The sequence below is a fragment of the Engystomops pustulosus genome, chromosome 2, assembly GCF_040894005.1.
Source record: "Engystomops pustulosus chromosome 2, aEngPut4.maternal, whole genome shotgun sequence".
Classification (NCBI taxonomy): domain Eukaryota; kingdom Metazoa; phylum Chordata; class Amphibia; order Anura; family Leptodactylidae; genus Engystomops; species Engystomops pustulosus.
The window spans coordinates 184916407-184933232 of NC_092412.1; the positions used below are offsets into that span (position 1 = coordinate 184916407).

General features: G+C 39.4%; 1 protein-coding gene across 1 annotated transcript in view; it reads left to right on the forward strand.

Moving 5' to 3' along the window:
- ETNK2 (ethanolamine kinase 2) overlaps positions 1 to 11834 on the forward strand; it is a 47828-nt gene extending 35994 nt beyond the window's left edge. Inside the window, exons 4-8 of the mRNA XM_072137574.1 lie at positions 1804 to 1946; positions 2026 to 2109; positions 4624 to 4784; positions 6214 to 6287; positions 8273 to 11834. Coding sequence (XP_071993675.1) covers positions 1804 to 1946; positions 2026 to 2109; positions 4624 to 4784; positions 6214 to 6287; positions 8273 to 8345 — 535 coding nt within the window. The 3' untranslated portion in view covers positions 8346 to 11834. The remainder of the gene's footprint in view (positions 1 to 1803; positions 1947 to 2025; positions 2110 to 4623; positions 4785 to 6213; positions 6288 to 8272) is intronic.
- The last annotated feature ends 4992 nt before the right edge of the window (positions 11835 to 16826 follow it).

Sequence of the window (16826 nt, forward strand, 5' to 3'; positions counted from 1 at the left end):
AAAAAGCTATAATTGGGTCATCCATATTTTAATTGTGAATTTTATTTACTTTTTTAAGTAGGGATAGTATGTATACTGATATACAGTATATAGCTTTTGGGAAGAACTGAGTTAAGTACATTATTCTGGCCCAATTATTCATTCCAATTTCTCATCTCTTAAAGGACACCTGTCATCAGGTCTCTGTCACTAGTCTTGTCACTACTACCTGTTGGAGCAGCTCACAAGGATACCATCCCAGCCTTTATCTAGTTATTTCATACATTATTCATTGTAAAATCATCTATTTTTTAGCATGTAAATGAGGCTGGTCACATGGTCAGAGGCAGTGATGTCACCCCTGTTACCCCTCCCCTCTCCTCCCCCTGCTCATGTCTGTGTGTAATGTATAGTAAAGCATGGCTAGTGTGAGTGCTGCATCTGCTGACATGCTGCATCCTCCTAATATACAGGTGAGAGTCACAGACATCAGCTACACATGAATCTGACATGTTCTGCTGTAACATGGCTGCCTGGAGCTGCTGTATCTCTCCTATATACACACACACATGCACACACAGGCTGCAGGGGGCGTGGCCACCAGCACCAGGAAGCATATCATTATACAGCCTCACATCATTATACAGGCTGTCAGTCAAGCACTGGTGGTGTGGCTGTGCCTCCCACTCATGAATAGAGTGGACAGCTTGAATATGCTAATGCTTCATTGGACATTTCACAGGTCATTTGCATACAGCTTTAGGACCTCATTGCTTAGGTTTACAGGCATGTAGAGGGACAATGAAGGGATAGAGGCAATGCACTCTAATGGCAGTTTATGAAAATATATTTAGTTTAGGGGGTTATTTTGCATGACGGGTTCTCTTTAAATGTCCACTCATGATCTAGATCATAGTAAAACCTATTGATTAAATAACTGTATTATGGCATATATAGTGACCATTCTCTCCACCACCATAATAATAATTCCTTGATTTATATAGCGCACACAAATTATGCAGCACTGCACAGAGCTTGCCGGATCAGTCCCTGTCCCCATTGGGGCTCACAATCTAATCAACCTACCTATCAGTATGTTTTGGAGTGTGGGAGGAAACAGGAGGACCTGGAGGAAACCCACGCAAACATGGAGAGAACATACAAACTCTTTGCAGATGTTGACCCTAGGACTTGAACCTAGCACCCCAGCGCTGCAACGCTGTAATGCTAACCACTAAACCACCGTGCCCCCCATACATAATGAGTCACTATTTTATGTAACTATCGCAAAATATACTTGTATGACGTGTGTTCATTATTTGTAGATACTGTTGCAAAACTACTTTTATGAACATAACTTAAATCAGAGAGATTAATGGAAACAAATGAATTAATTGAGGCCTATGGGAGAATCTTCTAGACATGATCTTTGTAGGGATGGAGAGTAGATAAGCTGTGACATTATTGTCATTAATGGATGTAATGATGTTTTGTTGTATCGTAATATTGTGTGATGTAAACAAGCTGACTTTTACAGACATGTCCTCTAGAGAATTAACCATTTCAGTCTATTTTTAAGCCTAGTGGCCAGAATGAACATTGCTGGGACTAGATATTGATGGCAAAGTAATTTTCTGGCAAAATATTACCTATTAAATAGTATTAGAAGAACAACATAAATTGACCTCTACTGTTGTTCACAAGGTTGAGATTGAGCTGGACACTGATTGGGATATATTAATATTTTTACATCCAGATGAAGAGTCAGGATAAAGAAATATGTGCTTATGTAGAATTATTATATGTGGATTTAATTATCTTTAGATTGCTAGCAGGAATACCCAGCCTAAAGGTGTTGGAAGAGGAACTCATCTGGCTGCAGAAGTACTTGCCCTCCCTTGAGTCACCGATCGTTCTGTGCCATAATGACTTACTATGTAAGAATGTCATCTACAATGAAGAAGAAGGTAGGAAGACATAAGGAATACAAGTGTTTTAAAACAACTTGACCAGCTTTGCCAAACATTTTCTTTTACTTCCTGACAGGTCACGTTCGGTTTATAGATTATGAATACGCTGGATACAATTACCAGGCCTATGACATCGCTAATCATTTTAACGAATTTGCCGGTAATACATCTATTTGCCTTGTTTTTCAACTTAAAACTTTATTATCATCAATAGTTGTTACATAACATCTTCAAACCTCTATACACTCCTGTTTACATTGGATAGGTTAAAATATGATTATTACACATGTATATGTTACAGAAAAAAATAAAAGAATGAGGAACAGTTTTAATAAATCTGTTGCTATTGTCAAACCTGTATAATGCAGAAAGAAACTTCGATACAAGCTAACAGTGTTTCTAGAAGCCAAAGATGACTGGTGTGACCAATGAGTAGATACTGGTAATTTATTGTCCTTTAGTCCTAGGCTACAATGATCAGCTGTAATAGTTATCAAAGGTGTCTGTAATGAAGCTTTATTGTTAATCCTGATTCTTATGACAACACAACATTTTTAAAATCCAATTGTCACAGAGACCAAAAAAGTTCTGGCTGGGATTACAATGATAAAATATACATTTCCGACTTACATACAAATTGAACTTAAAGGGAACCTGTCACCAGGAGACCCATTTTTAGCACTCCCCCAGGCCCCACAGAGCATAGTACATATGCTGCCAAAGTGTTTTTGTATAAAAAATTGGTTTTACAGAAAAAAAGATATGTTTTATTGTACCTTTCATTAGCATCTGCTGTGTGACTAGGCAGTTGCCCAATAGGAGGGGCTGGAAAGGAGCAGCCCCCCCACCTTTCGGAAACATGTGACCTTTTCAAATATATGAATAACTCCCATCACTCGGGCGTCGCTAAGCCAAGTGATGGGTGGTTTCATATATTTGAAAAGGACATATGGAGAAGCTGTTCCCCAAGGGTGGGGGGGAACTGCTCTTTTCCAGCCCCTCCCATTTGGCAACTGCCTAGTCACACAGCAGATGCTATTGAAAGGTACAATATAACATATATCTTTTTTTCTGTAAAACCAATTTTTAATACAAAAACACTTTGGTAGTGTATGTACTATGCTCTGTGGCGACTGGGGGAGTGCTAAAATGGGTCTCCTGGTGACAGGCTCCCTTTAACAACAAACCTACAGACCCTATCTTGTATGTAACCCGGGGACTGCCTGTATCAGCCCAAGGGCTAGAGATATTAGAAACAATGTTAGTTTTAGTTTTGGATACGTTCATAAATTCGTATTTATGTACTGCAGTGTATATATATGTGTGTTGCGGGGATGTGCTGCAGTGTATATACATGTGTGTGGCGGGGATGTGCTGCAGTGTATATTCATGTATGTGATGTGCTGCTGTGTATACACCTGTGTGTGGTGGGGATGTACTGCAGTGTATATACCTGTGTGTGGCGGGGATGTGCTGCAGTGTATATACCTGTGTGTGACGGTGATGTGCTTCAGTGTATATACATGTGTGTGGCGGTGATGTGCTGCGGTGTATATACATGTATGTGGCGGGGATGTGCTTCAGTGTATATACATGTATGTGATGTGCAGCAGTGTATATACCTGTGTGTGGCGGTGATGTGCAGCAGTGTATATACATGTGTGTGGCGGTGATGTGCTGCAGTGTATATACATGGATGTGCTGCAGTGTATATACATGTATGTGCAGTGATGTGCTTCAGTGTATATACATGTATGTGCGGGGGTGTGCTGCAGTGTATATACATGTATGTACTGCAATATATATATATATATATATATATATATATATATATATATATATATATATATATATATAATGTGTGTGGCGGGGATGTGCTGCAGTGTATATACATGTGTGTGGCGGTGATGTGCTGCAGTGTATATACATGTATGTGCGGGGGTGTGCTGCAGTGTATGTACATGTATCTGATGTGCTGCAGTGTATATACCTTTGTGTGTGGCGGGGATGTGCTGCAGTGTATATACCTGTGTGTGGCGGGGATGTGCTGCAGTGTATATACCTGTGTGTGGTGGGCATGTGCTGCAGTGTATATACATGTATGTGGCGAGCTGTGCTGCAGTGTATGTACATGTATGTGGCAGTGTTACAGGTTACACAGACATACACAGACACAGGTTACATACACTAACCTTCATGTTGGTAGCAACAAGTGTGGGGACTTTCTGCTCCTTATTTGTATGGTGACCTCTCCCCTCAGACAGCAGCAGGAAATGTGGGGAAGGGAGATGATCGGTGCATGAAGCTGCTGCTGCTGCTTCACATTGCACAGGGATAGGAGCAGCTGTGGCGGGCCCCGCTCCTCCTCTGCTCAGCTCTGTCTAGTCTCCTGTTCCATGCAGGTTCTGTGCTATGACGGCGTGTGCGGCTCGGGGCCCCTCAGGATGGTCAGAAGGGACAGATTATCATTGGTGCTATTAGAGCTCCCCCCTTTCCCAAAAAATAGTTCAGATTGTGGGGACCCGGAGCTACTGCTCCAAGAGCGCCAATGATAATCCGGCCTTGCATCTGTTATTTCTTCATAAGTATATCCACAAAATTTAAATTTTTAATTGTACAATGTTTGATTGCATTATGTAAAAGAGATAATTGTTTTGCTTCTACCTTCTACTAGGAGTGAGTGAGCCAGATTATCGATTGTTTCCTGACAGAGAGACGCAGCTGGAGTGGTTGCGGCATTACCTGGGTGCCTGCAGAAGGCTGAAGGGGGAAGAGGGGATGCCAAAAGAAAAAGAGGTGGAGGATCTGCGTATCCAAGTTAATCAGTTTGTACTGGTAAGTGTGAAAGTAATGATATTCATATTTCTCGCATAAATGGGAAAATGTAACAGCAGGAGATGGCAATCTAGGGCTCAACACAGATCATAATCATAAATCACAGCTCCTAATACAGCCAATAGTATGACGGCATACGCTAGTTACCTCAGAAGTGTAAATTCTGTGCCGTATTGTAATTACATATTCCCAGGAATGATAACAACATTATTTGCTCTCTATTTGCGGAAGCAATTTGAGCCTTTTTTACTCCTAATCCAATGGCTGTACAAAAACTGCTGTTCTTTTTCTGTGTGAGATTTGCTCTATTTATCTTAGCAGGACAATTTTGTTTGTTTGACTTGGTCCTTTTTTGGTACAATGTGACTGAATTATGTATTATGACAAATAAGCACCAAAAAAACACTGGAAAAGAAAAAAAAACAACAATAAAGAAACCTCACTATGATAAATAAGCCCCATTCTATAAAAATGTTTCTTGCAATGTGCCTTAGAAAGAGTCAAGATATAACAAAGTATTGCACTGTTCCTTTTCTGTAACAGACTTAATCATGGTTCTAAAAAAATTAAACATTGCATTCGTATCCAATAGACTTAAAACACTAATACAGTTCCTTTAAGATAGAAATCCAATTTCTTAGTGTAGGTAGCAGTTCCCACAACTAACAAGGAGTTGTATTTTATATGGCAAAGAAGTCTATGCTTGTGTCCAGAATGTTGTCAATAACATCCAGCATAATATTTTGAGTTGTCGTTACTTGGGACACAGAGCATCCAGAGATCCATGTTGGGGATAAAGTGCCTTGATACTACATTCATGAAGCACCCCCAATCTAACAAGCATCACTGTATGTATCTGAGGGATCATTCCTTTTCCATCAGGGAAGTTCTATCCATGTTGGGTCCAAGACATGCTTTGACCCCTAAATTAATAGAAACTAATTAAAACAATAAAAATAGTTGTTGGTTTGCAAATTTGATTTAATTAGACTTCCTAATAAAGTGTTATTATGAAAGCTGCACTGTTTTTAGGATTTTGGTGTATCACAGCCATTTTCACGGTCATCTAAACTCCCCTAACATGTTCAGATGCAGCAAAGGGCTCCTACCATTGTGTCAGCATGTCATTTATGACGGCTCTCCACAGTACAGGAGCTATAGCAGCGCTCCTCCAAGGCAAAGGAGGAGGCTCAGCTGATGTATGGAGGCATAATCAGATACCAACAGAGGTGATGGGACCAGAAAGTAAGTAGAGGCCCTGGGTTCCAAGGACGCTGATATTGCAATCTGTGCAACTCGAATAATGTAACACTATAGTCGTATCAAATAATATTCACACCCAAACAAAATATCTTCTTTGTCCCTGGCCAAACCCTTTTGAGACCTGTTAGTACAAGTATTTCAGCAAGTTACTATTTTTATTTTCCAGGCATCACACTTCTTCTGGGGGCTATGGGCTCTTCTACAGGACAGATTTTCAGACATTGACTTTAACTTTGCACAGTAAGTATCTCATTGCAGGAAACGCTGTACAACATAAAGGAGATAATGTACAAAATGATGTCTAAATGTGTGATTACATGAATAATAACAATACAACTGGGCGAAATGCATACTAACGTAGTAAAAACATCACATGCATAGTAATAGCAGAGACCCTCATGTACATGTAAGTGAAGGATACACAGCCTGTCAGTGCATACCTTCTCTGAAGCTCTGCCTCAGTGCGCCAACGGGGTTCCGCTTCATGTAGGAGGTCTCCCACTGTCTTTATCCCCCCTGCCTTCCATGGGATATATAGGGTGCTCTCTCTCCCAGGGGTGAATTCATTGTGATTCGACAGGTCCTTTTTAAGTAGCAATCCTGGATACAGTACAGGCGGTCCCCTACTTAAGGACACCGGACTTGCAGACAACCCATAGTTACAGACAGACCCCTCTGACCTCTGGTGAAGCTCTCTGGATGCTTTACTATAGTCCCAGATTGCAATAATCAGCTGTAAGGTGTCTGTAATGAAGCTTTATTGATAATCCTTGGTCCCATTACAGCAAAAAATGTTTAAACTCCAATTGTCACTGGGGCCAAAAATTTTTTTGTCTGGATCTACAATTATAAAATATACATTTTCGATTTACATACAAATTCAACTTAAGAACAAAACTCCAGACCCTATCTTGTATGTAACTCGGGGACTGCCTGTAATCTTATATATAAAATGGATTTAACCTCTTACCAATGCGCTGTAGTAGTACGGAGCACGTCGGGTCTCGGTGCATGGAGAGAGCTCACGGGCTGAGCCCTCTTCATACCCAGCAAATCTTTGCTGCATATTGCGCTGCCGGCAGCTTCAAAAAGATGGCGCCTCCATCTTGCCGAGGATTGTCGCTCCCCGTGATGTAATCAGGGAGCGTCGATCCAGCGCCATGACAGCCTTGGGTCTTCTGAAGACCAGAGGCTGTCTCGTTTTACCCTTTTCATTACAATGTGCTGTCTGCACATTGTAATGAATGAGGAGGAAAATCCCCATATACTGCCATGCTGTATTATGGTAGTATATGATAGGATCGATCAGACAACCTAGGGTTAAAGTAGCTGTCTGAAAAATAGTAAAAATAAAAATAAAAAAAAGTTTTTAAAAAATTATAATAAAACCCTAAAATTTCAAATCAAACCCTTTCCCTAGAACTGATATAAATATAAATAAACAGTAAAAATCATAAACAAATTAGGTATCGCCGCGTCCGAAAATGATCGATCTATCAAAATATAATAAAGGTTTTTCACTGCGTTTAACCCTGTAACGGAAAATATCTCCCCAAAAATATAAAAATTCTATAAAAAGTGATCGAAAGGTCTTAAAGTCCTAAAAATGGCAGCATTGAAAACGTCATCAAAAGTCACAAAAAATGACACCACCCACAGCTCCTACACCAAAGTATGAAAAAGTTATTAGAGCCAGAAGTTGGCAAAATCAAAAAAATAATTTTTGTACAGGAGGTTTTAATTTTTGTATATGTATGAAAACATTATAAAACCTATACAAATTTGGTATCCCCTTAATCGTACCGACCCAAAGAATAAAGTACACATGTCATTTGGGGCGCAAAGTGAAAGCCGTAAAATCCAAGCCCACACAAGAAAACGGCGCAAATGCGGTTTTTCATCATTTTCACGGTATTTGGGATTTTTTCCCACTTTCCAGTACACAACATGGAATATTCAATACCATCACTATAAGGTGCAATTTGTTACGCAGAAAACAAGCCATCACAGCGCTCTTTACGTGAAAAAATCAAAAAGTTATAGATTTTTGAAGGTGAGGAGTGAAAAATGGAAGTGATAAAACTAAACAGGGCCAGATCATTAAGGGGTTAAATTCCGGGATTGTAACAACACACCATCTGCTTGCCACCTGTGAGATTCTCTTAAACTTTGCATTATCTTTGACTGCTATCTTGATATTATGTTTTTTTTTTCTTCTCTATTAGGTATGCTATGTTAAGGTTCAAGCAATACTTTCACGTGAAGCCAAAAGTGACTGCTCTGTGGGATGTGAAGTAAAGGATTATCACTGAAAACTAAAGAAAAAAGGGGATAACCTGAAAAGTCTTCTATGTCCTGCCCATATAAACACTAACATTGGATCAATGACACTACATAGTTTATGATCACAAGGTCCCCTAGTAAAAATGCTGCTCATTTACAGACTTTTACTGAATATGAGTATAAAGCAATTTCTAGGCCAAGTATCATTACAGATGGAATTGTACCAGTGAAGTGAATATAAGGCAGCTCTGAAGGGACCTCATTTTTCACTATAAACCGGTTCCAAAAGCCTCTTACACCTTCATTCCAAAGCTGCCTTTGTCCTTTCCGGTTTAATTTTATTTATAATTGTGTATTTGAACTTATTCGACTCCCTGCCAGAATCGTTTGCTGGGTCCTGGGAAGGGGGTGCATTTTGAAAGTAAATGCTTGTCTTGTGCTGCTCAATCCCTTCTCTCTTCATACTCTCTCCTCCTTTCTGCAGCCACTTAAACACCTCTTGGTGCTCACTCAGGAGGAGTTGTGAGGGACAGAGTTTGCTGCGTAAGAAGGAGGGGTTGTGAAGGAGCAGGAGGATGTGTGGTTTAGAGGGAGCAGAAAGGAGGGTGTTGAGAGGCATCAGGAAGGATGAGGTGTGCAGATAAAGGGTGGAGGGATTGTGCAGCACAAATCAAGAGTTTACTTTTGAAATGCACACCCAACGACCCCAGCCCCGGGACTTGGCACACAATTCTGGCAAGAAGCCAGGTAAGTTAAAAAGAAATTAAAATCTGCAAAGGAAGGACAAAGGAATCTTTAGAATGAAGGTGTAAATGGGCTTTTGAAACCTGTCTTTAGTGAAAAATAAGGTTCCTGATGACAGGTTCCCTTTATGGCAGTTCTGTAATCAGTATGGTCCCAGTCTGTTACTGTGACACATATTCTTAAAAGATTAAGCTCACAAGTACAATGTTTTCACAATAATGATTTTTTGCATTGGAAATCATTTATGTGACTTGAAATGTTATCTTTGCTATGCCCAGGTGTATTTCACTCAAACAGTGACCCATGTATCTGTCCATATTATTTTCTATTTTAAGGGCAGTATAGTTTGGCTGGAGGTCTTCTCTCTTACACCTGACCCATAACTAGCAGAATATCTTATGAGGGAAGTGCTGCCTCCTAGCAGATGCCAGTGACTCAGGAGAGGGTGCTGGGAGTGTGGTCTCATCAACACAGAAAGCTATTATTGTGCCATTTGTGATAATGAGAGTATGGATTTACTTCAATACTGTTTGAGTTCATACAAAGATTTTATTTTATTTGATCTTAATGTACTAACTTTGTGGACTGTTTGGTACATTATTATCAAAACTCAGTGTTTTCTCACACATACAGTGCCTCTCTCCTGGGCCAGCAATGTTCATATCACATTCAGTTCTCTGGAAGGATTGAACAGGCCATATCACTGGAGTCTGGGAAGGTGAATAAATCAACAGACCACCAGGTAGAAATCATCTGTTTTAGAAATATACATCAGGCAATAGCACATTAATCCTACTGATATACCCTAGGCCTAGACCATAGTTTATATGTGGTTCCCTAGTTTATCCACTCTTTCAAATATAAGCTGCACAGTAATGTTTAGGGGTCTTTCTGGTCCCCCACTTGTTTTTTTTAATACAAATGACCTATAACCAGCCAGAATAGTTGATTGGTTGGAGAACAAGTCTGTACCAATGTCATAAAGAGGATCGAGCCTGTGTTCCTGTGTATAAAAAAAAATTAGAATCCAGAAATCCTGTACAAGCAAAGTGGTCTTACTACAAATGCAGGTCTTAAAGTGTTGCCATTTATTCACATGAATAACTTGTTCTGATTAGTAATCAACCTTAGGCAGTCCAGAACAATGTGACTGTTGCAGGGTTGTCACAGTGTATCAGTACATGTTGCAGGGCTGACAGCAGACTGACCAGTAGTGAAATGTCATTGAAGTATTATGGCCATCCAGAATTGTAAGTAATGTAATCAAAATGTCTAATGCTTGAATCCAGACATAGACTCTTGTCACGAGTCTATTATCTTTTTAGTATTAGCCACTTTTTGGAGCAGTTTTTCTTTAGGGCTCTTCTGCATGTGTATTGTATTACAGAGCTGGATTTATTCACAAATACATTCAAATGGATTTCTTGTTACTTTTTCCCCATGCTGTGGTTTATGCATGATGTATTTTTCTATTCGATCAGTAGGAACTGCCTATAGAAGTCCATTTTATTTCATTGAATTTCAATGTTTCAATGTCAATTTTTCAGTTTTTTTTGTCATTTGTATCTCAACAATATTACAAAAATAATTGTATGGATGCAAAAATTGAACAAATTGGAGAATATGCAGATATTTTAATTGCAATTTCCTGAGTGACGGATAACATGTAAATGTGAATTTAAACAGCTGCACCAGCTACACCACAAGTTATGTGCGGGTACTCGGAACTGGGGCACCTGTCTCTCCGAACAGTGTTTCATGTACCAAAGACACCTTGGTTGCAATGAATTCAGGTAGTGTTTATGAATGGTCAGAATTTCATAGTAAGTGTCATGTTTTGGGTACAATAAGCCTTTACATGCAAATGTTAAAAGAAAAGAAAAATGATAGCATAAATGAATATATATGGTATAACTTTGAGGTATACAATTATAACACGGATACAATTATAACACGGATATTATATAATTGAGTATAAGCCCCAAAAAATGTGCTGAAAAATCCTAACTCGGCTTATATTCGAGTCTAAGGAAAAAACCCTCTGTACTGACATTTCCAGGCTGATTGCAGCCGAAGCATCATGCTTACTACGACATTTTAACCGTTAGTAAACCTAAACTTATGTTCATTTCAGCCAAGGTATACTCTATACTTATTGAAATATTATAACTTGAAAATGTGTTAGTGTTGGGATTGTATAGCGAGACAAAACTAATTGCAGACTATTGGTACTTGTACATTCTGCATCATGAGAGCATTTTGTATTTGGAAGTCAAAACTTTGAAGAGGTCCAATCTATCCCTTATAGTGCAAAACCAAGACCTTACATAACAGTAAAGTATAAGTACTAAAACCCAATTCTCACCTAACACTGCCATCTAGAAGTGGTCTTGCAGGTTATTACGATTTGCAACCAGTTTATGCTACCACACCAATGCAACTACATACACTACAACAAATGCGAAGATCGGTGGAAACTGTTTCAAATGCTTATCATAATAAAATGTTTAGATGTTGTGGAATGTAAGATATACATACTGTATGAAACATCAAGTGTGGGAAAAGCTTTGCATAATGTATCATGATAACAAAACTTTATATAAAAGTTTTTGCATACTGCAGTATGTGCTGAACTGGAGGCTTGGCTTCTATAACAAGGGATACCTCAAGGGCCGTATATGTTGTCTTCTGGATATTATAATAAGTTTAACATCTACTTTCTGATGGAGATTAAACCTCAATAAAAACTTTCATTGAAAATATACATAAGTTTTGCAATTATTTAAATTAAAAGATGAAATTGGAATCCTACCTTAGGAAGATTCATACTAAAGGTTGATGGTGATGTTTTAATGCAGTCATGAGTATAATTCACTGCTGGAGTATTTGGTCTACCAAATACCGTATATACTCAAGTATATGCCGAAACCCCTAATTTTACCACCAAAAACTGGGAAAAACGATTGACTCGAGTATAAGCAGAGGGTGGGAAACACATTGGTCACAGCCCCCCCCAGTAGTATATAGCCAGCCTCCCCCCATGTAGTATAAAGCCCGCCAGCCCTATGTAGTATACAGCCAGCCCCATGTAGTATACAGCCCCAGTAGTATACAGCCAGCCCCTATTAGTATACAGCCAGCCCCCGGTAGTTTTTTCAAAATAAAAACCTTATTATATTTTGATCGGACATTTTGGGACGCGAAGATACCTAACATGTTTATGATTTTTACTGTTTATTTATATCAGTTCTAGGGAGAGAATTTTTATTTATTTTTTTTAATTACATTTTTTATTTTACTTTTTTTCAGGCCTAGGGTACTTTAACCCTAGGTGTCTGACTGATCCTACCATATACTGCCGTACTACAGTAAATAAATTGCACATTGTAATAAATGAGTTAAAATCGACAGCCTTGGGTCTTTGTATGACCCGAGGCTGTCATGGTAACCGATTGCCGCCCCTCGATGACTTCACAGGAGGTGGCAATTGACATCAAGATGGCAGTGCCCACACACCGGCGGGATGTAAATGCTTTCAACAGCTTTTCTGGAGACATTTACAGGGTTACCACCTGCAATCAGTGCCAGCACAGCAAAATGCAGCAAACTCTTACCTTGTAAGGAGAGGGCCCAGGTAATAATAGGGGAGGTGTCATTTAGAGCAAACAATGAAAGCTGTGCCCACAAAAAAACTGGTGCAATTCCATTTGTCAATTTTCACTGGCATGGAATATTCAATACCGCCACTAGGAAGTACAAAACAGAAAACAAGCCTCATAAAGCTCTGTATAGAGAAAAATAAAATTATTGATTTTAGGAGGATGGATTTTTAAAAGATGGATTGCTTTGCAGATCCAAAATTACGGTCCATATGTCACCCGTCGTAAGGCTTAGAATCCGGTAAAATACTGTTGATACGCAGCCCACAAAAACAGCCAACAGACCTGTATTTTGCAGTTATAGGAAAATATACTTGTGTGCAGAAGGCCCAAATAGTACAAATTAGGTTTCCTTCATAACGGGGAAGGCTTCTTGGTTTTGTACAAATTTATCAAACGACACTGCCCTCTGCTGAGCATTTGAATTTTAGCACTTGCCATGAGTGCCTAATATATAAAAACAATTCAGCTGCACCAGTTAAGAAAAATTGGGTGCTAAACTTTCAGGTTTGTTAAATCCTATAGCATATAAAGATCAAAAAAGGTGGCACTCCAAGTTCAGTGAAAAAGGAATTCTTTTATTCCAAAAGTGCCAAGTGCCACTACATGTCAGATGAGAATGTGTTGTATTGCTGTATCATGGTTACAATATACTGGCATATATCATGCCACTAGAGCCATGTTTGACAAAATGAAAACATTTGAGGGGAAACTCTTTGACAAAACTAATTAAGTCTAGTTGTTGTGCTGCTGTTTGCACCAATATTAAGACCAAATACCGAATATATTCGAGTATAAGCCAAGTTTTTCATCCAACGGGGGCAGGTGCTAGCTATATACGGGGGCTGGAGGCAGGCAAGCTGTATACTGGGGGCTAACAGCCAGGCTGTATACAGGGGCAGTTTCTGGCTAAATAATGCGGCTGGCTATATTCTGGGGGCAGGGGCTAACTGGCTATATACAAGGGGCAGTGGCTGGCTGGCTATATACTGGGGGCAGGGACTTGCTTGCTATATACTAGGGATAGGGAGCTGGCTGGCTATATACTAGGGGCTTTTTGGTGATGGAATGTCCTGGCTATATACTAGGGGGCAATGGCTGGCTATATACTAGGGGGCATGGGCTGGCTAGATACTTTGGAGCAGGAGGCTGGCTAGCTATATACTGGGAAGGCATGGGCTGGCACCAATGCATTTCCCACCGTAGGCTTATACTCGAGTCAATAGGTTTCCCCAGTTTTTGTAGTAAAATTAGGTGCTTTGGCTTTTATTCTGGTCGGCTTATACTCAAGTATATACGGTAACTTATGAAACATACCCTTTTACATCATAATTTAAACAAATTAAATTATTATGTAAATGGGTATGGTTTTTTAATGCTGGGAAACACCTATAGATAATTGTTTTTTATATTTGGTGGATATTTTAATGAATGAATTTTATATTAATCTAATATAATGATATTCTGCTGTGTGGAGAGTTCTGTTACATCATCAAAGATGACATCATCAAAGGTCCTGTTACATCTGCAACCTCCAACTTATGTATGTATCTGATCACATCTCAGATGTGAAATCTCAGCAGCCTCCTTGGAGGATGGGGAGAAGTAAAAATCCATGGGGTGGAGTAGAAGTCCATGGAGGCAGCTGTGAATGTATGTGATCAGATATATGCATGGTGTGCTGTTAATGGTAGGAGGCTAAAGGATCTGTGATGATGTTACTCTGGTCACCTGAAATGCTGAGAAGTAGCATGGGGAGGAGTAAATAGGAGTAGAAAGTTGATTTAGGTTGATGTAAGGGAAACAATTTATTAGCTAAAAGAATAGTGTTGGGTAGAGTTCTATAGGAATCTGTCACTAGCTGTATAAATTTGAAAATGTGGTGACAGGTTCCCTCAAAACTTGCTTAATGAATTGTGGGTCAATTCTGCTCTTTCCACACATGCTCCTCAGTGAAGGTTAGTTTAGCCTTTTGATTTGTTATGCTAATGATAGGTTTGGCCACTTCATAGTGGGCTTTTAGTCCAAATGCTCTTAAATGTAAAGACACTGTATTAAAAGGCTTGGTATGCAATTCCAGCTGGTATGTTGAACTGATTACCAATGGAGATTCTCTGCACTATCCTGTCCTCTCTGCATTTGTCTTTTGAGGGTGACCAGCCTTCTTTGGGGACTTGAATGGGTTTGTGATGTTTTAAAGATTAAATATTCTTGAAATCACACACTTGGAATGACCAACTTCTCTTGCTATGGCTGGTTAGGTCACCACTTTGGCCTTCATCTGGACAACCAGCTGCCCGAGTGTTACAGTCACTTTGAAACAGCACATTATTTCTGCAAAGTCAGTTTGAAATGAAAAGTTTGGGTGCCAGTTAAATAGTGTTTTTCAGCGGCCAGGACCTGATCAGCAAAGAAGGAAGACGTGTGTTGCAGAGCTCCTGACACACATCCAAGAATACTGATTCTTCGCAGAATACTGCTGATTTTGAAAACAGCCTCCTTCTCCTCATTGGTGTCCATGCACTGATCTGGGTGGCACCTTTTCCAAGTCTGAGTTACCGGTAATCGGGCCATGAAACAATTGCCAGGAGTTGTGGCCTGGACCCCGCTTGGCACCACTGCAATCCGGAGGTTGTATTAACTCGCTCCCTACTTGGGGACCCTTGTGAGAGAATACATCACGGGCTGAGCCCTCTCCATAGCCGGTAAGTCTTTGCTGCATATTGCTAGCACCGATCGCGGGTGTTATCACAGCGATGGCTGCCGGCAGCCTCAAAAATATAGCGGCGCATGGGTGCCGCCATCTTACCTGGGATCGCCGCTCCCCGTGACGACATCAGAGAGCGGCGATCCGTCTCCATGGTAGCCTCGGGTCTTCTGAAGACCCAAGGCTATTTCGCTTTGACCCCTTCATTACAATGTGCTGATAGCACATTGTAATGAATGAGGAGGAAAATCCCTGTAGTATGGCAGTATATGATCGGATCGATCAGACAACCTAGGGTTAAAGTACCCTAGGGAGTCTGAAAAATAGTAAAATTGAAAAAAGTTTTAAAAAAAATTATAATAAAAAACCCCTAAAATTTCAAATCAGCCCCCTTTCCCTAGAACTGACATAAATATAAATAAACAGTAAAAATCATAAACACATTAGGTATCGACACATCCGAAAATGCCTGATCTCTCAAAATATGATAACGGTTTTTCAATGCGTTTAACCCCGTAACGGAAAATAGCGCCCAAAGTCGAAAATGGCACTTTTTTGCCATTTTGAAAAATATTTTAAAAAATCTATAAAAAGTGATCAAAAGGTCGTATAGTCCTAAAAATGATATAATTGAAAATATTATCAAATTTCGCAAAAAATGACACCACCCACAGCTCCGTACACCAAAATATAAAAAAGTTATTAGCGCCAGAATTTGGCAAAATAAAAAAAATTATTCTTGTACAGGAGGTTTTAATTTTTGTAAATGTATGAAAACATTATAAAACCTATACAAATTTGGTATCCCCTTAATCGTACCGACCCAAAGAATAAAGTAAACATGTCATTTGGGCGCTCAGTGAAAGACGTAATATCCAAGCCCACAAGAAAATGGCGCAAATGTGTTTTTTCACCATTTTCACTGCATTTGGAATTGTTTTCCCGCTTCTGAGTACATAGCATGGAATATTTAATACCACTATCACTATGAACTGCTATTTGTTACGCAGAAAACAAGGTGTCACACAGCTCTTTACGTGTAAAAATAAAAAAGTTATAGATTTTTGAATGTGGGGAGTGAAAAATGGACATGAAAAAACAGGAAAGGGCCCGGTCCTTAACCGGTTAATTATTGAAGGATGTAATTATATCCTGGCCACACTATTGATATTCATAGAATAATTTAACATGAGTAGCCATAGCTATGACATCAAAACAGCTCAACAGTAGAATGTGCTACTAGAGGTAGACAGAAAGGAAAGGTTGATATAAGTCCTACTATTTATGCAATTTGATATTTTTAGCCTTGTTTTCATATGGGAAAAAGAAAGAAAGACTTCTATACTTACTGTAGAGTATTTTACTCTCAGCTATCTACAAAGCATC